Below are 23,976 nucleotides of genomic sequence, written 5' to 3' on the forward strand. Positions count from 1 at the left end.
TCTTCCTTGTTGACTCCATTTTCTTCTATCATGTCATCAGAAAAGTTCTCCCATCACAAAGGTCTTCAATGTACTCTTCCTATCAATCCACTCTCTCCTCTGTGTTTAACTTTGGAACTCCCATCACATTCTTAAAGTTACCGCCCTTACTTTTAATTTCACTGAAGGTTGTACAGACTTTTCAGTATGCCGAGTCAGTCTTACCAGCAATAAGCATGGGGAGAGATGAATATCATTGGCTGTCATCAGGCTTCTCATCAGTGAGTTTCCAGGGAAAGTTGTAGGAGAGTGAACTCTGTCACCTTTGGACACCAGAGGAGGAAGCTGCTGCTCCTCCATATAGGTGCAAAAGTGGTTCCTGAAGACAGTGCGACAGGAAGCACAAGAGGGGAGGGCAGTGGGAGAATTGGCTTAAAAAAAAATTGAGGTTATGGAAGTGATGGTTATGACTTTCACATAAGTGGATGTCATGTCAACAGGATGTAGGCATTAATATTTTTCACGTGCCTCAGTGTACGACAGGCGGCCAATAGATTTACATACCTGTATTTTATTTTATTTTTTGAAAATCGGGCAAATCAGTGAAGTTGGGGCACTGTGTTCCTTGCAAATGATGAAAAAAGGTGGGTGGCTGTTTACAAGGAGTAATCAACCACAGTTTCTGCACTTTGAGAATGCCACGATGCAGAATGACGTATGCTCAAAGTGTAGGCATTGGTGGTAGTACATAAAGTCTCACATCACACCTATATGCTATGACCTTTACTTTCTCCAAGAGAACATTCCCTTCAAAGGCTAAGATAAAGGCACCAGTACCTATTCTGTTAACATTAGGACCTTATTGGGCACATTGGATCAAATGTTTGCCTCGCCACTCGAAATTAGCCTGTAGCTCCTTGTCCGTTTGGGGTTTAAGGTCTAGGTGGAAAATTATTCCTTACAACATATCAGAAGTCTTGGGTAAGGCAATGGTTACTGTTATGTTACCCATACATTCACATGTCTGAAGAACTGTAGATTGTGCAGCAGAAGAGGCTTTAATCAATAGCCTTGCATTGTACATCCTTCCTAACAGTTGAACTTCTCTAAATTTATCTTCAAAATATTCCATGAAAAGTAATGGCTTCATCACAATGAAAGTATCCCTACCAGTTCAAGTACACACTAAGTATATATAAATTGTTTTGCTTCTAGACATCTGGCTTGTCCCTCTTCTCACAGGGTATCCAGGATGGGGAAAGCAGTACGGTTATAGCTATTCACATTGAAATTTCTATACATCTGTGATCAGATGGCCAGATCACAATTGCCATTGTTTTGATGTCATGTAATCCACCCACGTGCCACCTAGCCACAGCAAAAGCTATCTAGCATGATGGCTGTTGCCAGGAGCCCCCAGGAAGACTCGCATCTATTCCTTGGCATGCACGGGGAGCTAGCATCTCGGGCATAGCAGTGTTATCCCTGTGTTGTAAGGGAACACAACTAAAACGACACGTAATGACCCAACCATGTTGGACTGGCTACCGCATTGGCTCTGAAGTGCAAATAAGAGTGTACGCAGGTATTTGCATGGATAACCTTTAGCACTGCTTGCAGTAACCACTGTTCTTCCACAGTCAGTCAACACTATAGAAAAATTTGAAAAATGGTCAAACCCATAAAAGGACCACCAATTACTTCAGCCAAATGGTGTTGAATGAAAGACTATTCCAAGAAAGGAAAGCAGAACTGAGGTAATAGCCAGGTTGACATCAGAGGTTGCCTCCATGGGAAAGAGCAGCAAAGGAAAGGAAGTAAGGCTGCTATACCTTCACGCCCCATGCTCAAAACATATACACTCACAAAAGAGTTGGGAACCCGCTGAGAGGTTTAAGATGTTGGGTGAAAATGCTGCCATGAGATGAAAGGTTGGCAAAAGAGAGGAAGCCATTATGCTGTTTTCATTCCATCTTTCTCCACTGTTTTGCTTTTGTTAGTTAAAATTTTGCAGCTTTGTATTCAGTTCTTATTTTCTCCTGCATTACATTTAGAATGATTTTGTCACTGCTGCTAGTAGCCTTTGCATGTGAACCAGAGATCTAATTTACAAATTCCAGTCTTTATTTTTTTCTTAGATTTCATTTTTTTTCAGTTGCAGCTTACAATTGAACATATGCTACTACTGTTACTAGACACATACTGGTTTACAACTAAGTCAATTGAAAATCTACTAATAATAAGTATCCACACCTGCACCAAAATCAACACTCCGTGAGCCACTTGAAGTGTGTGACAGAACGTGCTTCCTGTTGCACACTGTATTAGAGTTTCTTCCCAATCCAGTCACAGTAGTGTGTGAGAGGAATGACTCCTCGCATGCCTTTATGCGAGCTGTTATTCACACAACTTTATTTGCACGATCTTTCGGAATATATATGTAAGGGGATGAAGGATATCGATAGTTTCTGGCCTGGAACAGTGTCTAAAGTCCTCTAAGCAGTTTCTCACAGTATGTACACTATCTTTCTTCGAGCAACCATCAGTTAGGATTATTCAATGTTTATGTTACACTTTTTTGCCAGTCTTGATTACTGTCATCACCCAATTTATTATTGACTCAATGTCTCCGGGTAGTCTGACCTGATATGCACTTTAGCAAAACTCAATAATGGGCTGTACAAATATTTTATATGCAATCTCGTTTTTTAGACAAATTATAGCTCACAGAATTTCCTAACAAAAAACTACATTGTTTTCAAAAGCCTGAGATTACAAATAATACCATCAGTTGTTGTTGTTGCGGTCTTCAGTCCAGAGACTGGTTTGATGCAGCTCTCCATGCTACTCTATCCTGTGCAAGGTTCTTCATCTCCAAGTACCTACTGCAACCTACATCATTTTGAATCTGTTTAGTGTATTCATCTCTTTGTCTCCCTCTATGATTTTTACCCTCCACGCTGCTCTCCAATACTAAATTGGTGTTCCCTTGATGCCTCAGAATATACCCTACCAACTGATCCGTTCTTCTAGTTAAGTTGTGCCACAAGTTTCTCTTCTCACCAATTCTATTCAATACCTACTCATTAGTTATGTGATCTACCCATCTAATCTTCAGCATTCTTCTGTGGCACCATATTTCGAAAGCTTCTATTCTCTTCATGTCCAAACTATTTATCGTCCATGTTCCACTTCCAAACATGGCTACACTCCATACAAATACTTTCAGAAACGACTTCCTGACACTTAAATCTATACTTGATGTTAACAAATTCTTCTTCTTCCGAAACACTTTCCTTGCCGTTGCCTGTCTACATTTTATATCCTCTCTACTTCAACCAGCATTAGTTATTTTGCTCCCCAAATAGCAAACCTCATTTACTATTTTAAGCATCTCATTTCCTAATCTAATTCCCATAGCATCACCCGATTTAATTTGACTACATTCCATTATCCACATTTTGATTTTGTTTATGTTCATCTTATATCTTTCTTTCAAGACACTGTCCATTCCGTTCAGCTGCTCTTCCAGGTCCTTTGTTGTCTCTGACAGAATTACAATGTCAGCGGCGAACCTCAAAGTTTTTATTTCTTCTCCATGGAATTTAATTCCTACTCCGAATTTTTCTTTTGTTTCCTTTACTGCTTGCTCTATATACAAATTGAATAACATCGGGGATAGACAATAACAATGTCTCACTCCCTTCCCAATCACTGCTTCCCTTACATACCCCTGGACTCATAACTGCCATCTGGTTTCTGAACAATTTGTAAATAGCCTTTCGCTCCCTGTATTTTACCCCTGCCACCTTCAGAATTCGAAATAGAGTATTCCAGTAAACACTGTCAAAAGCTTTCTCTAAGTCTACAAATGCTAGAAACGTAGGTTTGCCTTTCCTTACTCTATTTTCTAAGATAAGTCGTTGGGCCAGTATTGCCTCAAGTGTTCCAACATTTCTATGGAATCTTCCCCGAGGCACTTCCTGTCGATCTCATTTTTGAGACGTTTGTATTCCTTTTTGCCTGCTTCATTTACTGCATTTTTATATTTTCTCCTTTCATCAATTAAATTCAATGTCTCTTCTGTGACCCAAAGATTTCTATTAGCCCTCGCCTTTACACCTACTTGATCCTCTGCTACCTCACTATTTTGTCTCTCAAAGCTACCCACCTTCTTTCATGATTCTTGAACCAAGTGTTAACTATGATTAAGTTATGCTCTGTGCAAAATTGTACCAGACGGCTTCCTCTTTCATTCCTTACCCCCATTCCATATTCACTTATTATGTTTCCTTTTCGTCCTTTTCCTACTTTCGAATTCCAGTCACCCATGAGTATTAAATTTTCGTCTCCCTTCACTATCTGAATAATTTCTTTTATCTCATCATACGTTTCATCAATCTCTTCGTCATCTGCGGAGCTAGTTGGCATATAAATGTGTACTACTGTGGTAGGCGTGGGCTTCGTGTCTATCTTGGCCACGATAATGCATTCACTATGCTGGTTGTAATAGCTTACCTGCATTCCTATTTTTTATTAATTATTAAACATACTCCTGCATTACCCCAATTTGATTTTGTATTTATAACCCTGTGTTCACCTGACCAAAAGTCTTGTTCCTCTTGCCACCAAACTTCACTAATTCCCACTATGTCTAACTTTAACCTATCCATTTCCCTTTTTAAATTTTCTAACCTACCTGCCCAATTAAGGGATCTGACATTCCACGCTCCGATCCGTAGAACGTCAGTTTTCTTTCTCCTGATAACGACGTCCTCTTGAGTAGTCGCCGCCCGGAGATCCGAATGGGGGACTACTTTACCTCCAGAATATTTTACCCAAGAGGACGCCATCATCATTTAATCATACAGTAAAGCTGCACGCCCTCGGGAAAAATTACGGCTGTAGTTTCCCCTTGCTATCAGCCATTCGCAGTACCAGCACAGCAAGGCCGTTTTGGTTAGTGTTACAAGGTCATATCAGTCAATCACCCAGACTGTTGCCTCTGCACCTACTGAAAAGGCTGCTGCCCCTCTTCAGGAAGCACACGTTTGTCTGGACTCTCAACAGATCCCCCCCCCCCCCCAATTGTGGTTGCACCTACGGTATGGGTATCTGTATCGCTGAGGCACGCAAGCCTCCCCACCAATGGCAAGGTCATGATTCATGGGGGGCAAAAAGCCCCAGATTTCGCTAAGTTGCTTGGCAGTTCTAATTTTAAGGCAAGTAACGGATGGTTGCAAAGATTTAAGGACAGATATGGGATCATTTTAGAGTAATTTCAGGAGAAGAAAATTCATCACTTTTAAGTGATACAAATTTCCGAGGAAAAACACCGTGTGTAAACTGTAAGAAAACTTCAGTCCTGAAAACTTGTACATTGCAGATGAGATGGGATTGTTTTATCAACTGATGCCAGAGAAGAAGATGGCCTTTGGAGGATAAAAGTGTAAAGGAGGGAAGCCTAACTATTCCTGTCTGCAGCAACACGTCAGCAACACATAAATTGACACCACTGGTGATCCGGCGATCAGCAAACCCACGGTGCTTACCAGGTAAGAGGGTACATACATTTTATTTTATCTTCCTTTAATTTATAAGTTAATACAGTATAGTATAGCTTCAGCTGTAATGTTTTGCTACAGTCGTATTGTAAATATGATTTCTTTTATTGCAGTCAATTACAAGGCAAATCGAAAACCATGGATGACACGTACTATTTTTAGTGAGTGGCTGTTTTTGATTGATAAAGAGATGTATCTGAAGAATAAGAAAACTGCACTGTTGGTGGATAATTGTAGTGTGCATAACAACATACCAGCATTGAAGAACATTGAATTATGCTTCTTCCCCCCGAGCTGTACTTTGATTCTTCAGCCACTAAATACAAGGATAATTAAGAACTTTAAGACAAAACACCATTTGCATTTAGTTCAACACATGATCGAAACATTGAAAGAAGGTGAGCAATCCCTATAGTTTCAATGTGAAGCAGGCTTGTGACATGATTGCTAGTTCCTGGAACAGTGTACAGCCAAATGTGATTGTTTAAGAACACTGTGTTGAGCAGCTAGTGCAGCAGGCCACACACAATGGAAATGTCTTAGACCTTGTAGCTATAAACGGGATGGACCTTATTGACATCATCAGTAGAGAAATGGGGACTAGCGATCATGATGTCATTATAGCAACTATGGTTTTGGAAGTTAATAAATAAGACAAAAGACAGTTAGTACAGGATTCCCACTAGAAAGTTCAGATAAGCAGTTGTTAGAATCTCACTTAGACAGTGAATTGACATCACTTAGTTCTGGCTACATGGACATAGAGGAATTACGGGCAATGTTTAAGGATATTGTAAATCGAGGTCTACAGAATGTGCATAGTAGGCGGATTAACAACAGAAAAGACCCACCATAGTTTAATAACAAGATTCGGAAACTGCTGGGGAAGCAGAGGCTGTTGCACTCTTGGTTAAAAAGAGAACTTGCAAATGACAAGCAAATGTTAGTAGAGATCTGTACGTCTGAAAAAATCTATGAGCAAATCATGCAACTACTACAACCATCATACCTTCAAAACAAAAGCTGAAGTTTTAAATTTCATGTTCAAGAAATTGTTCACGGAAGAGAATTGTACAAATATGCAATCTTTTGACAATCAAACAGACTGCCATGTGGACGGCACAGTAATAAGCATCCCTGGTGAAGAGAAAGAACTGAAGGAGTTGAAAACAAATGTCACCACGTCCGGAGGGACTCAGTTCGATTTTTCAGAGAGTATTCTACAGCACTGGCCCCTTATTTAGCTTGCATTTATCATGAATCTGTCACCCAGCACAAAGTTCCAAGCGACTGGAAAAAAGTGCAGGTGACTCCTGTGTATAAGAAAGGCAAAAGAACAGGCTTGCAAAATTACAGACTAATATCCCTAACATCACTTTGCTGCAGAGTCCTTGAACATATTCTCATTTGAAATATAACAAATTATCTTGAGACCGAGAAACTTGTGTCCATGAATCAGTATAGTATTAAAAGCATCACTCGTGTAAAACTCAGCTTGCCCTTTTCTCACACGATACACTGGGAACTACTGATGAAGGGCAACAGATAGATTCCATATTCCTGTATTTTCGGAAAGTGTTTGACATGGTGCCATACTGGTAGCTGTTAAAGAGGTTATGAGCATATGGAATAGGTCCACAGATAAGAGAGTGGCTCAAAGACTTCTTAAATTATAGAGCCAACAACAAGGTCCTCAGTCCCTCGATCCAAAAACAGTGGTGCACCCAGAAAGTCTAGTCAGAAGATTCGTAACAGTAAACGCGAAAAGGTTAAAACATAATGGACATCTTTTGTATCATCAATAATAAAAGCAGAATGAAGGAAATAAGGTAGTCAACAAATGGGTATCCCCAGGGCTCTGCATGAGACAGGTAATGTCCCACCTACAATCCTCCTGACTGATACGTTACATTCAAAAGCACCCACTATTCAAGAGAAAATAGGGTGCAGCAGCTAGGAGGTAAATTGAATCTAAAAGCTTTTAAAACAGATAAAAGAACAGTCTGGTCAAGGAGGTAAGATCTGGGAACCCACACACCTAGAATGCACTGGGAGACACCCCATCCCCAACCACCCCGCTTCTTCAAGATGATCTGCACCCTAAGATGTGTGTGCAAGAAAGATGAGAGCAGTAATCTTCCACATACAGCTTGTCTTCAGGTAATTAATATGGGGCAGAGCACGAAATGGTACAGTGCTACAATGTCGAAGTGGTGGGTACCTAAGTAGAGTTTGGGGTCAGGATGGACCGTGGTATGACAACAGAAATGCATGACCCACATTTTTGTAGAAGAGAAGTGGAAACCACAGGAAAGAGCCCATAAAGAGGCCCACTACAAGGCACATTGGAGCTGGCATTCAGTAGGTGTTACCGAGTGGGAGCTGTACCAAATGCTGACCAGTGGCCCACCGGAGGTCATTAGCCCGTTGGTGGTAAGGAAGAGACTCAACACAGAGCCCTAGGGACACTTGTACCCACAAGGGGCTCAGTGAAGTGCTGACTAACAGGAACAACTGGCGGGATAAAAACCGAAAAACAAAAATTGGTAGGAGCCCCCAGGCATGGAGGGTACATAAAATATAATGACGCCAAGCAGTATCATATGCCTTATGCAGGTCAGAAAAGTCTGTGATAAAGTGTTGGTGTTTAGTAAAAGCATTTCAGATTGCTGCTTTCAACCTGAGCAGATGGTCAGCTGTGGATCATCCCTCCCGGAAACCACACTGATAGAGGGACAAAAGGCCCCCCAAAATTTGAGAACTCAGCGTAATTTGCAGGCAACCATGCTTTCAAGCAGCTTACTGGGTACATTCGTCTGGCTAATTGGCTGGTAAATGTCAAGAGAGGTTGGGTTCTTGCTTGGCTTAAGGACTGGGACAACTACATTAGCTTGCCATTGCAAGGGGAAGGTATCCTGGAGAGAGGCACCCTGAGGAGATGTTGCCTTTCAGGAACATTCAGGTATTGGATCATCTGATTGTGAATTGTATCAGATTCTGGGGCTGTGTCACGGGACGAGGCAAGAGCCTGAAGCAGTTCCCAGTCAGCGAAGAGTTCATTATAGGATACGTGGGGATGTCCTCAGCTTGTCACCCCTGTGGTAGAAAAGTAGTCAGATAGGAAGAGGATGCCGATGCTGTCACAAAATGGGTCATAAGGTGTCCTGCAAGAACTGATGAATTGGTACCAAGACTACCCTGTAGGACAAGACCGGGAACAGCTGTAGATCATTGGTGGCCTGTAAGACCATGGAGCTTGGCCTAAAGCTAAGATGGAGACGCATACATCCTCAGGGCGGATACATAGAACTCCCAGCATTCATTCTTACTGCATTAGATTATACAGCAAGCCTTAGCATGAAGTCGCTAAAAGAGACAAGGTTGTTCTGCAAAGAATGTTGTATGAATCACTGCAGGGCTCATCAGCGATCCAGAACTTCTATTGCAATGTCTTTTGACCACCACAGCACTGACCAACAGAGGATGGTGGACGGGGGGGAGGGGGGGGGGGACATGGGCACCTGTAGAAAGGAGAACAGCAGTTCCAGAGTGGGTGATCGCGACTGAGATGTCTTTCATGAATCTCATCAATACACCGTAACTGATCATCATGTCTACAGGATGTACGTGGTCATATTTCTCCCACTGGCATATGACAGATGGTCAATGGATCTGTATTCCTGGATGTTCTGTTCTTTCTTGAAACTCAGCAAACTGCTAACTTGGAGGATGGTGATCTGCACAGTTACTCACAAAGGTGTATGTTCACACGGACTACCTTCGTTGAGTGATTGTCCATAGTCGCCGCAGCTTGGGTCCACCACACAGTGTGATGATATATGCCCAAAGCGTAAATGTCTGAAGCACCTCACAAGTGGTGGCACATACGGTTTCACATCACATCGGTACACCATGACCTTCAAACGCTAAGATAAAGGTGCCTTTATCTGTATGACTACCCTTGGGCCCTTTTTGTAAATGTCTGATAATATGTAGTCCAGAGCTCCACATCTGTTTGGACCATAAGGTCTTTGTGGAAGATGATTTCTTAAAACATATTCAAATTTTGAGTGGGGAAATGGTCAGAGGCATCTCACATAGACAATCACATGCTTGAAGAGCTGCAGATTGGGCAGCAGAGGAAGTTTTAGTTTATAACGAATCAACATTATTCCCAGAGACTCTACTCTACCAAATTTGTCTTCAATGTCTTCAGGAGGAGGGGGGGGGGGGGGGGGGGCTAAGGGGGAGGGAGGTGAACCACAATACTTTCACTGCAATAAAAGTGTCACTATCAGTCTCAGCATGCACCAAGTATTGTTCACGCCTAGATGTGGTTGAGCGGCTATGTACATAAAAAAAAAAAACAGTATTCCTTTTGAGTCCACAGACCTATCACAGCACTGCACTGAACAGCTATTTGAATGCTGTGTAGGGGCAGTTGAATTTAATGAAACTAAACTTCTAATTGTTGTTGTTGATAGGTCCCCTAACTCTGACTTCAGAGCATTTCTACTCAAGCTGGAGAGGGCTCTTGATTCACTTTGTAAGAAGTACCAGAAATTAATTAATTAGTTGGTTGGTGGGTTGGTTTAAAGGCAGGAGAAGGAACCAAACTACGAGGTCATCAGTCCCTTGTTACTACTAAAATAATGCCACAAGCGTGTGAATAAAACTGACAAAACATATAACACAAAACGGAATGAAATGAAATGCCACAAGAACAAAGGGAAGACAACGAACACTAAAAGGCACAAAAGAGGACAAGAAAACAACAGAGAGATGCTATAAACAGAAGAGAGTAAAATATGAAAGCAGATTACAGTGGCTGGCCAACCATGAGAAGAAAAAGGGAAAGCCAGCCATTCTGCAACACATTAAAACCTCCACCCTAAAAGTACTGGGATAGAGGACAGAGAGGGACAAAGGACATTCGCTAAAACCTAGTATAAAACACACTCTCATGGATAAAACGTAAAACTAAAGCTGCTGTGGAGGAATTGTCGCCCAACACCAAAGGCAGAGTGCTGGGAAAGGTAAAAGTCTGCCGCAGAGCTGCTGAAAGTGGGCAGTTCAGCAAGAGGTGGACGACTGTCATTTGGGATCCACGGTGACACTGAGGTGGGTCCTCGCGACGGAGTAGGTAATCGTGCATTAGCCACATATGGCCAGTGCGGAGGCGGCAGAAGACAACTGATTCACTGCCAGAGGCCTGCATGTAAGACTTCCACACATTCATAGTCTCCTTAATGACACGCAGTTTGTTGTGCGTGCTGTTATGCCATTCCACCTCCCAAAGCCGGAAAACCCTGTGGTGTAAGACAGAACACAGGTCAGCTTCGGAGATGCCTATCTCCAGAAGCAGTTTCCGCATCGCCTGTTTGGCCAGCCTATCAACAAGTTTGTTGCCAGGGATTCCGACGTGTCCTGGGGTACACACAAATGCCACGGAATGGCAGGACTGTTCCAGGGCATAGATGGACTCCTAAATGGATGCTACCAGAGGGTGGCGAGGGTAGCACTGGTCGATAGCTTGTAGGCTGCTCAGTGAGTCAATACACGGGAGAAATGACTCGCCAGGGCTTGAACGGATGTATTCAAGAGCACGAGATATGGCCACCAGCTCTGCAGTGAAAACACTGCAGCCAACTGGCAAGGAGTGCTGCTCAACATGTCCTCCATGAACATACACGGAGCCTACGTAACTATCAGCCATTGAGCCGTCGGTGTAAACCACTTCAGAGCCTGGAAACATGTCAAGAATCGAGAGGAAGTGACACTGGAGAGCAGCGAGGTTAACGGAGTCCTTAGGGCCACGCAAAAGGTCCACACGAAGCTGCGGCCGAGGCGTACACCGTGGAGGCGTATGAGAACGGACGACAAGTAGAGGTGGTAAAGGGAACGACTCCAGTTCGGACAGAAGGGACCGCACGCGAACTGCAATCGTTAGCCCCGATCTGGGCCGCCAATGCATGAGATGGACTGCCGTGGGCAGGAAAAGGAGACAGTAATTTGGATGCTCCGGGGAACTATGCATGTGTGCTGCGTAACTGGCAAGCAGTTTCGCACATCTGACCTGCAGTGGAGGGACACAAGCCTCCACCAGTACACTGGTCACCGGACTTGTCCTAAAATCTTCTGTCACTAATCGAACCCCACAGTGGTGCACAGGGTCGAGTAAATGCAATGCTGAAGGCACTGCTGAACCATAAACCACACTCCCATAGTCAATTCAGGATTGGACGAGGGCTCTGTAGAGCTGCAGCAGCGTACAGTGATTTGCACCCCAATTCGTGTTGCTTAGGCAATGGAGGGTATTGAGGTGCTGCCAGCACTTCTGCTTAAGCTGACGAAGATGAGGGAGCCAAGTCAATCGAGCATCGAAAACTAGTCCTAGGAATTGCTATGTCTCCATTACAGCTAATAGATCATCATTAAGGTAAAGTGCGGGTTCCAGATGAACGGTACAGCGCTGACAGAAGTGCATGACACACGACTTTGCGGCTGAAAGCTGGAAGCCGTGGGCTAGAGCCCATGCCTGCACATTGTGGATGGCTCCCTGGAGATGCTGCTCAGCAACAACAGTACTGGAGAGAAAAATGTAAGTTAAGGCGCATGAGTAGGAGAAACAAAACTGTAATGTTTGGATACAGTGATAGTAGTGTCCTGCTTGACATTCAGCATAACGTTGCAAAGCGATATGAAATGGTCGCCTTCGGTTTATTGAAGTGGGGTTCATCTATAAAGGATACTGTATATAGGGTGCTAGTGCGACCTTTTCTTGAGTACTGCTCAAGTGTTTGGAATCTGCACCAGGTCAGATTCAAGGTAGGAAATTCAGAGCCGGGCTGCTTGATTTGTTACTAGTAGGTTCGAACAACACGCAGTTGTTATGGAGATGCTTCAGGAACTCAGATGCGAATCCTTGGAGGGAAGGTGACATTCTTTCCAAAGAACACTACTGAGAAAATTTAGAAATCTGTCATTCGAAATGGATTGCAGGACAATTCTGTTGCCTACCACATACATTGCATATGAGGACCATGAAGATACAAGAAATTAGAGCTCATACAGAAGCATATAGACAGTAGTTGCAGTTGCGAGTGGAACAGGAAAGGAAATGACTAGTGATGGTGTAGGGTACCCTATGCCATGCGCTGTAGGCAGACTGAGAAGTATCAAGGCAGATATACACACAGAATAGAGCTGGCAGTCTCTTATGATTGGTTGGTTTGATTAAAAGTGGGGGAAAGGACCAAACTACAAGGTCATCAGTCCCTTGTTCCAAATAAAACAATGCCACATGTGTGAGAATAAAACAAACGAGAATGAAAACACAAAACGGAATGAAAGGAAAAATCACAACAACGATGAAGGGCAAGAAACATGTAAATGGACAGAAGGGGGAAAAGAAAACCACAGAAACTCAAGAAACGGGATGCAGAGAGTAAAATAGCAAACGACCATGGCTGGCTGACCATGAGAATAAAAAGGAGAAGCCAGCCACTCCACAACACAATAAAACCTCCACCCTACAAGCACTAGGGTGAGCCCCACAGTAGCCAGTCCATTGTGTTGGGGCCGCCATGTACCCTGTTGGTTGTAGCCCCCTGACAACACAGAAGTCTCTCTGCTGATGCCTGTGCCGTTAACTCCCCACATATGCCAAAGAGTAGATGCCTGTCACCCACTGACATGGAGAGGATAAGAGGAGCGGAAAGAAGAGAAGGTGACATGAAATATGATGGAACAATAGGACAGAAAAGAAGAATAAAAAGGAAGAACTTGACAATCCACCCTATACTGCAGGAATGGATTGAGAAACTTTGGACGTCATTTCCCATAAATTAGATTTTTTCGAATTTAAGGAACATTTTCTCAACAACCACTGAAGACAGGCAGATGAAACTTTGTCATCAAATTACATTGTAAAACAGCCATTTGACAATGTGTTCGGTAGTGTATATGTAACTTACTTAAATATAATGATACTATGAGACGGAAAGTTGCTACTCACCATAAAGTGGAGATGCTGAGTCACAGATAGGCACAACAAAAATACTCTCATGATTAAAGCTTTCGGCCATTGGCCTTTGTCAACAATAGACACACACACACACACACACACACACACACAACTGCAGTCTCAGGCAACTGAAACCACACTGCGAACAGCAGCACCAGATCATGATGGGAGTGGCGACTGTGTGGTGGTGAGGGGGAGGCTGGGGTGGGGAGGGGGAGAGAGAGTATGGTGAGGTGTGGCAGACAGTGAAGGACTGCAGGTTAGACACAGGGCAGGGGGGAGGTGGGGGGGGAGGGGGGTAGGTAGTGGAAAAGGAGAAAAATAAAAAGACCGGGTGTGGTGGTGGAATGACAGCTGCGTAGTGCTGCACTGGAAATAAGGGAGGGGCCGGACAGGTAAGGACAGTGACTAACGGAGGTTGAGGCCAGGAGGGTTAAGGAAATGTAGGATGTACTGTAGGCAAAGTTCCCACCTGTGCAATTCAGAGAAGCTGGTGTTGGTAGCACAGTAAGTGAAGCAGTCATTGAAATGAAGGATATCATGTTTGGCAGTGTGTTCAGCAACAGGGTGGTCCACTTGTTTCTTGGCCACAGTTTTTCAGTGGCCACTCATGTGGACAGACAGCTTGTTGGGTGTCATGCCTACACAGAATGCAGCACAGTGGTTGCAGATTAGTTCGTAGACTACATGACCGATGTCACAGGTAGCCCTACCTTTGATGGGATAGGTGAGGTTAGTGAGCAGACTGGAGTAGGTGGTGGTGGTGGTGGTGGTGGTGGTGGTGGTGGTGGGAGGATGTATGGGACAGGTCTTGCATCTAGGTCTATTACAAGGGTATGAGCCATGAGGTAAGGGATTGGGAGTGGGGGTTGTGTAAGGATGGACAAGTATATTGTGTAGTATCTTCTGGTAAACCTTGCGGGATGTACAGTCGTGGTCCATGAAACTCTTCAGCTCCTAACGTTTCGTCCAGTGCTTCGCTGGACATCTTCAGAGGGGTGTTTCTCCTCCGGTGAGTCTTGCCGAGTCGGCAAGACTCACCGGAGGAGAAACACCCCTCTGAAGATGTCCAGCGAAGCACTGGACGAAACGTTAGGAGCTGAAGAGTTTCATGGACCACGACCTTACATCCCGCAAGGTTTACCAGAAGATATATCATCCGGTCGTGAAAGCCTTCATACTATATTGTGTAGGTTCGGTGGACAGCAGAATGCCACTGTGGGAGGGGTGGGAAGGATAGTGGCCAGCACATTTCTCATTTCAGGGCACAGTGAGAGGTAATCAAAACACTGGCACAGAATGTAATTCAGTTGCTCCACTCCTGGGTGGTACTGACTTACAAGGGGAATGTTCCTCTGCGGCTGGGCAGTGAGACTTTGGGAGGTGTTGGGAGACTGGAAGGATAAGGCATGGGAGATTTGTTTTTGTACAAATGTTTCAAATGGCTCTGAGCACTATGGGGCTTAACATCTGACGTCATCAGTCTCCTAGAACTTAGATCTACTTAAACCCAACTAACCTAAGGACATCACACACATCCATGCCCGAGACAGGATTTGACTCTGCGACCGTAACGGCCGCATGGTTCCAGACTGAAGTGCCTAGAACCGCTCAGCCACACCAGCCGGCTGTTTTTGTACAAAGCTGGGAGGACAATTATGGTCAGTGAAGGCTTCAGTGAGGTATATTTTGAGAGGGACTGCTCGTCACTGCAGATGCGACGACCATGGTTGGGTAGGCTGTATGGAACGGAGTTCTTGGTATGGAACGGACTTCTTGGTATGGAACGGGAGGCAGCTGTTGAAGTGGAGGTATCGCTGGTGGTTAGTAGATAGCAACTTTCCTTCTCATAATATTGTTACATTCCATCCTGGATTTTCCATTGTTTGATTTACTTAAATATAGCATTTTTTCAAAAAATAGGGTTGGTAACAAAAAATGATATGAGGAAAACTGTAAAAGATAACAAAATATCTCTCCTTCCTAACTTCAAGACTGAACCACCGTGTAAGTCGACAAGTTTTCAAAAATTAAGAGAAATGAAAGCTTTCCCATAAAGGTTTCTCAAATTTCATCATTTAACATGGGATAGCATAGGCACCACCACTTCGTCCACTCTTCTCTTTTCAAAAAAAACTATTTAGCAAGGTGTAGAAGAAAATGAGGAGAGTCACTCTTAAAAGTCTGCAACACTCCCTTTGCACAAATATTAATAACATTTTTTAAAAAATATCTGTCTAATGTTTTAAACTTCTATCTAACAATTCTAAATGGTAGGCAGTTGGATTTTATATTTTAAATTTGCATGAAGTAAGTTAAAAACACTTACCCCAAGTCCTGACTTGTTCATTATCTTGATAGCCACTTTCTCCCTGGTTAGCAAGTGTGTTGCAAGTTTAACCTTTGCAAATCCTCCACAACCAATTGTCTTTTCTATTTCATATTGAGCCTTGAGATTGCTGTACCTGACCATCTTTCACACTGTAAAATACAAAAGCCTTGAGGTTTCCCTGTGGTAATTCATGGACAACAGGGTAAAAAGTGAATATATTTTCTCAACACCTCATAGCAGAACAATGTCATATTTAACACAAAACTATGTTTGTTCTCATTGATATTTATGTAAAGTAGTTATCAGTTTTGTCACTGACAGATAACAGTCAAGTTGCATCCATAAAGACATTAGATTGCTGGATAATGAAACCTCGAAAGTTACAGACATTACATGGGCCCACAGTCTTCTGTCGTAACACAGACAATGGTGTCACACTGTGTGCTCCAAACAATTATTATGTAGCAAAACACTTCCACTGATTTCTTAACCATGTTTTCTTACTGGTAGAATCACTGAGTACAGGATGTTGTCTTTAAAACAAACAGTAAGTAAACCGACAGAGTTAAACCCTTTCTAGGAATGTTAACCAGGTTTGAAACTGTGCCCTTCAACACCATGCACACGACGGCATTGAGTGAATGTTTCATTATCGACTTGACTCCTGGTTTGTTGTTCAGCTATTCCCTCCCATGTGTGACAGTCCTGCAGGGGACACACTGAGGAGTTTGGAAAAATTGGAGGAATGGTTTTCATAAATTTAAACCTTTAGGCACATTCAGCTGGATTAGTTGACAATGTTGTGCAGGTAAATATCCACACTAAAGTTCTCTCAGATGCAGTGAACACCAGTCAGATGTTTCATTACAATGAAGATTCCTTTCCAGTGTGATAGTTCATTTTCACTATTAATAGCTTTTGTTAAGAAGCATTCTCTCAAATGGATTGGTCTACGAACTCCTGTAGGAAGGCAGTGTTGCTGTAAAAGGTAGATCATCTTTGGGTGATTCATGCTGGTGGCGCGGAGGTTGACTGAGCACAATGTTTCTGCACAGTACTGCTACTGAGGAGGATCTTCGCATTTGCCAGAGAACGATCTGGACTTTTGATGGCCAGAGATAAACAGAAAATTTCTTTTGATGTATTGCCCCTTAAATTTCTGTTGTCCCGTGTAAGTCACTAAATACTTCCCTCGTGTGGATACAGGTTTTATAGTATGTTGTGAAGATTTGTAACGGAACAGTATTACTTTAGATATTTTTGTAATGTCTTTTTAGTGCAACTGATAACTTATTAATGATAATTTCAATGTTTTTGATGTTGTGGAGAGACATCATTAAATTGCTACATAAGTATTTTGTAATGTGGAATTTAGCACCTTATTTACATAGAAATGATTATTTGCAACTATTATAATTGTCAATTTTTGTTCTTTTCCTGAGGAAGCTTTCTCCCCTCGTCATTTACGTTCTTCGGCCTCTCTCTTTGGGAGAAACATACAGTAGACTGATCCCAATGGATAATGCCCTTATAGGGTTTTCCAGCGGGTTTTATTTTCCATTTTTTGGTACAAAATTTTCTTTGGGCAAAGAGTCCAGCTGGCAGAATGCAGTGGACAGTGTCTAACAGGACATGGATTAAGTAAACTGCACATAATAGTGCACTCTACAAGATTTCAATATTTGTGCCTAAGGTGACACAATTTATGGAAGAATATGACAATTAATATGTTTTGCAGTGGCAAGCCATTTCATACAAATTGTAGCAGTGAACGCAAGATATTTTTCGGCAAAAGTTGGTGCTGCAAGAATTGCACCTTAATTACACCACGAGTGGTTCCAATAGGTAGAATACAGTGCATGTTTTGACTACTTGCATAATAAGAGATGTGAAGATGCTGCAAAAGCAAACTTGCATGAAAGTCTTAAATGCACTGCAACTGAAAAGGCAAGCTCTTGACATCTTATTTTATAACAAGTATTGTTACAGAACAGACAGACATCTGAAAAGGAAAGTATGATGAATTTTCTTTTTTTTTTTTTTTGGGGGGGGGGGGTGCACAACATAACAACAATGGTGTTGCATTAGTTTACAAGTACCTTACAATCATTTTTGCTTAAATCCTAGTAAAATACTATTTGCCAACTATGAAAGAGATTGCAGTTAACATTAAAATTGGTTTGGTAAATTTTCATAAGAAAATGCTGAAGTACAAACTTGATGGGCTGCACTGCAAGTGTACTTGATTAATTTAACTTGCTTAGTTTCTCACAACACAAGCAAATTCAACTAGATAATAACAGAGAAGTTCAATTTTAATCAAAAGTTTTATAAATTTGATTGTTAAAAAAGATTGTCACTAAATGTCCTGTGAGTTTTATTCTGATACTTAAAATTATTGTTGCATTCATTTGAAAACAATTTCATTGGCTATTTTAAGATCAATTGAAAAGTAGAGAACTTAGAGAACTATTTTCAAAACTTGGCCCTCTGGGTCTGGGAAACTTTTTTTGTAGACAGTATTATTTACACTGATCAAGTTGTAAATACTGTGTTTTGAAGACAAAAACAAAATTATCAAATTGATAAACAAGGTAAGAGTAAAGTGTAGAGTTGAATATTGTTTCTACAAAGAACTAGCACACTAAAATTCCACTAAATGCCCTAGAACAATCACATTTGCCTCAACAATAATAAAACAGGTTTACACGTGGTTAACTTTAATAACAGAAGAGTTAAATTTAAGTAAAAGCAGTTTTTAAGAGTAATTTGTAATAATCTTTGCAAGTTCGTAGTTAGATGCTACGATAAGTACTCAAGGTTCTAGCGAGGTATACAGTTTAGTAGGTGTGACCAACACCCGTAATAAAAGATGACAAAACTTTATGATATTTAGAGGTGAACAAATGGTTGTTACATACTAGTAGACAAGGATGCTATTTTAATGCTCAGGTGTTTCACAATTGTGGCATGGAACTAAAGGTTGCAGGTCCATGTGGCTATATACTTGTTTGATCACAGTGTAGCCGTTTCAGTGCTTTAACTGTTAGATGGTGATACAGCAAGCTTTTGTATGGCAAATATTTTCCCCTCACTCAAATGTCCCACAAAGCCCACACATCGAGGCACACGGGGCACTCACAGGATGACACCACATGGTTCCCTGTACAATTAATGCAATTGGGGAAGGAGGTGTGCAACTGGAGGGGTCAACAGAAGAAAGTGCTAACTGTCACTTCAGTAAGAAAAAGTCTCATCACAATCTGCTGTGTTTTGGAATGCACCACATTCTGGAAACAAATATGTATCTATGTACCACTAGAAAGCAAAGTCTATATAAACCCCTTAGTCTTACTGTATTTATGTCCCTTTTTTGGATTTAATCAAACTTGAAACTTGTAGTGTCTCAAAATTCAAACTTCTAGATTAGCACTTTCTTCTGCCAATCCCTTCAATTCTCTGCTACAGTTTACACATTTGGTTGCATTTCCACATGGCATGTGAGATCAATGCATCAGGTTCATTATTTAGAATATTAGTGCCTCACATTGGTGACATCAGAACCTACCTCTGGATTAAATGTGAGCTCTGCCCTATCGAATGTAAGGGACAGGGTACTAATAGGCACTAATTCATTATCTACCCTCTTTGTAATACGCTCCCCATCCACCAACTTTTCTACATTAAAAATGGAAAATATTCTATCGAATAGAAGGAGTTATCAATGACAAACTTTTTCAGTTTCTTTTCACATTTAACTTTGCTGTCTGTTTGTTATTTTATATCACTGGTAAGTTTAAGGAGTCTGTAAATTATAACAATTATGTGGCCAATAAGTGGATTAAGGATGGAAAAGACCCACCTTACTTTAATAACAAGATTCGGACACTGCTGAGGAAGCAGAGGCTGTTGCACTCTCAGTTCAAAAGAGAACTCGTAGATGACAAGCAAAGATAGTAGAGATACATGCATCTGTGAAAAGATCTATGCGCGAAGCGTACAACTACTACCACTGTCGTACCTTAGCAAAATATCTGGCAGAGAGCCCGAGAAAATTCTGGTCCTATGTAAAATCGCAAAGAGGGTCTAAGGCTTGCATCCAGTCATTTGCTGACCAGTCTGGTGTGTCAGTTGAACATAGCAAAATTAAAGCCGAAGTTTTAAATTTCATGTTCAAGAAGTCATTCATGCAGGAGAATCATACAAACATACCATCATTTGATCATCAAACAGGCTCCCGTATGAATGACACTGTAATAAGCATCCCTAGTGTAGAGAAATAACTGAAGGAGTTGAAAACAAATAAGTCACCACGTCTGGATGGAATCCCAATTTGGTTTCTCAAAGAGTATTCTATGGCACTGACCCCTTCCTTAGCTTGCATTTATCACAAATCCCCCCCCCCCCCCCAGCACAAAGTCCCAAGCAATTGGAAAAAAGCACAGGTGCCTCCTTTTTACAAGAAGGGCAAAAGAACGGACTCTCAGAATTACAGACTAGTATCCCGAACATCAGTTTACTGCAGAATCCCTGGACATGTTCTCAGTTTGAATATAATAAATTTTCTTGAGACCGAGAAACGTATGTCCATGAATTAGCTTGGTTTTAGAAAGCAAAACTCAGCTTGCCCTTTGCTCATGTGATATACTGCAAACTGTGGATGAAGGGCAGCAGATAGACTCCATATTTCTAGATCTCCATTGCAGGCTGTTAAATGAGGTACAAGGATATGGAATAGATTCATAGATAAGCGAGTGGCTCAAGGACTTCTTGAGGTATAGAACCCAGCGTGTTATCCTCGACAGTGAATGTTCATCGAAGACAAGCGTATCATCAGGAGTGCTCCAAATGAAGTGTATAAGACCCCTGTTATTCTCTGTACACATAAATGATTTAGCAGACAAGGTGGGCAGCAACCTGCAGTCATTTGCTGATAATGCTATAGGTACGGAAGGATACAAGATGAATGTGATGACGAATGCAGCTAGCTCTAAATGTAGAAAAACAAACCCATTATGTTCTGATACAGCATTAGCACTGTCCTGCTTAACGGTCACATTGATTAAATATCTGGGTGTAACATTGCAAAGCAATATGAAATGGAATGACCACATGAGGATTGTAGTAGGAAAGGTGAATGGTCGACAGAATTCTAGGAAAGTTTTGTTCATCTGTACAAAGTGTGTTTAAAAAGTGAGCTGTGACTTTATATTTTTATGAAAAAAAATTATTTATTCATCAATTATTTTGTTGTCCCCTTCAAAATAATACCCTTCAGATACAATACACTTGTGCAAACACTTCTTCCAATCCTCAAAGTACTTCTCATAAGCACTTTTTGGTACAGTCTTGAGTACTTCCAGTGATGCAGTTTTTTTTTTTATTTCCTCAGTCGTTGAAAATCTTTGTCCTTTCATAGGTCTCTTCAGTTTTGGGAACTGGGAAAAGTGGCAGGAGCCAAATTCAGTGAATATGGTGGCTGAGGCATGATTGTCGTGTTATTTTTGGCCAAAAAGTCCCATGAGCAACGATGAGTGAGCAGGTGCAGTATCATGATGCAAAAGCCATTAATTGTTTTTCCACAATACAGGACTATTTTTGCATATTGGTTTTAGCAAATGGTGCATAACATCAATGTAATACTCCTTATTGACTGTACAACCTTAAGGCAAAAGTTCATGATGCACTACACCACGGTAATTAAAAAAAAAAAAAAAAAACAGTGAGCAAAACTTTGACATTTCATCGAGCGCGGTGTGCTTTTTTCGGTCTTGACTCTCCACAATGCTTCCATTGGGACAATTGGGCTTTGGTTTCAACGTCATAATCATAAATCCATGTTACGTCACAAGTTATGACCCTTTTGAGCAAATCAGGATCATCACTGACGTCATTCAAGATCTCCTGAGTGATGCTCATGCGATGGTTCTTCTGATCAAAATTGAGAAGTTTTAGAGCAAACTTCGCTGACACGTCTAATGCCCAAAAAATCCGGATTCAAAGAACATTTCCAAAATTCTTGTGTGTCTGACTTATCTACCAGTAATAAATCTATACCTCAATTAAAATAACTTGGCGACTAACATTTCAAAGTTTATGGTGATAGGGGTCATCCGTCAGCCAATCACAGATCTCACTCGAGCTCTATGTACCCTTAGAGCTTCCTACTCTCTAGATGTGTGCAGAGCCCTGTCGTGTGGCTGGTAACCCACCAGCAACACTGCACCCCACTCCACCCCCGTCAGAGCAATCTGTCAATCACAAAGTTACTTTAACTGAAATATAGCAGCACACCTCAGCATTTTTCCACATTTAAAGCAAGGTTCCACTCAACATGCCAAATAGAAATTCTGTGAAGTCATCCTGTATCCTCCATGAGGTCCTCAAAATACTACATTTTCTCAAACACTACAGCATCATCAACAAACAGTCACAGACTCCTGCTCACCATATCTGTCAGATCGCTAATGTATACAGGGTGTTACAAAAAGGTACGGCCAAACTTTCAGGAAACATTCCTCACACACAAAGAAAGAAAATATGTTATGTGGACATGTGTCCGGAAACGCTTACTTTCCATGTTAGAGCTCATTTTATTATTTCTGTTCAAATCACATTACTCATGGAATGGAAACACACAGCAACAGAACGTACCAGCGTGACTTCAAACACTTTGTTACAGGAAATGTTCAAAATGTCCTCCGTTAGCGAGGATTCATGCATCCAGCCTCCATCGCATGGAATCCCTGATGCGCTGATGCAGCCCTGGAAAATGGCGTATTGTATCACAGCCGTCCACAATACGAGCAGGAAGAGTCTCTATATTTGGTACCAGGGTTGCGTAGACAAGAGCTTTCAAATGTCCCCATAAATTAAAATCAAGAGGGTTGAGGTCAGGAGAGCATGGAGACCATGGAATTGGTCCGCCTCTACCAATCCATCGGTCACCGAATCTGTTGTTGAGAAGCGTATGAACACTTCGACTGAAATGTGCAGGAGCTCCATCGTGCATGAACCACATGTTGTGTCATAGTTGTAAAGGCACATGTTCTAGCAGCACCGGTAGAGTATCCCGTATGAAATCATGATAACATGCTCCATTGAGCGTAGGTGGAAGAACATGGGGCCCAATCAAGACATCACCAACAATGCCTGCCCAAACGTTCACAGAAAATTTGTGTTGATGACGTGATTGCACAATTGCGTGCGGATTCTTGTCAGCCCACACATTTTGAGTGTGAAAATTTACAATTTGATCACGTCGGAATGAAGCCTCATCCGTAAAGAGAACATTTGCACTGAAATGAGGATTGACACATTGTTGGATGAACCATTCGCAGTAGTGTACCCATGGAGGCCAATCAGCTGCTGATAGTGCCTGCACACGCTGTACATGGTACGGAAACAACTGGTTCTCCCGTAGCACTCTCCATACAGTGACGCGGTCGACGTTATCTTGTACAGCAGCAACTTTCTGAGGCTGACATTAGGGTTATCGTCAACTGCACGAAGAATTGTCTCGTCCATTGCAGGTGTCCTCGGCGTTCTAGGATTTCCCCAGTTGCGAGTCATAGGCTGGAATGTTCCGTGCTCCCTAAGACACCGATCAATTGCTTCGAACGTTTTCCTGTAAGGACACCTTCGTTCTGGAAATCTGTCTCGATACAAAGGTACATAGAGCACAGTAACCATTGACTTTCCTTTGTGAAAACTATGCTGCATGTCCTTCGAGAATTTGTCGTCTTTAGAGTAACTTGGTATTGGGTGTTTTGTAAGGATTCCATAACTTTTGGTAAAATTGGAATTATTGAAATAGGTCTAAAATTGGACGTTTACAATGGGTCACCTTTTTTTGTAAACTGGTGTAGTCTGCATCTGATTCTGGATTTCTGGGAAAATGGCGAAGGATAAACATTAGTTAATTACTATGGCTAGTGATCTTTGGTAAAAAATAAAATTAAAAAAAAATCTGTTACCAGCCAATAATGCCAATAGTAGCCAAAATATTATTAAAAGTGAAACCCTTGTTGCTACAATAACACTGAAAAATTTTCGACAGGATCTCTGACTCTAGT

General features: G+C 41.9%; 1 protein-coding gene across 1 annotated transcript in view; it reads right to left on the reverse strand.

Moving 5' to 3' along the window:
- The window catches only part of LOC124598711 (maternal embryonic leucine zipper kinase-like), a 425,764-nt gene that overhangs the window by 385,944 nt on the left and 15,844 nt on the right, over positions 1-23,976 (reverse strand). The window contains exon 2 of the mRNA XM_047136020.1: positions 15,899-16,050. Within this exon, the coding sequence (XP_046991976.1) occupies positions 15,899-16,042 (144 nt within the window). The 5' untranslated portion in view covers positions 16,043-16,050. The remainder of the gene's footprint in view (positions 1-15,898; positions 16,051-23,976) is intronic.

This window comes from Schistocerca americana, chromosome 1, assembly GCF_021461395.2.
Source record: "Schistocerca americana isolate TAMUIC-IGC-003095 chromosome 1, iqSchAmer2.1, whole genome shotgun sequence".
NCBI classification, from domain to species: Eukaryota; Metazoa; Arthropoda; class Insecta; order Orthoptera; family Acrididae; genus Schistocerca; species Schistocerca americana.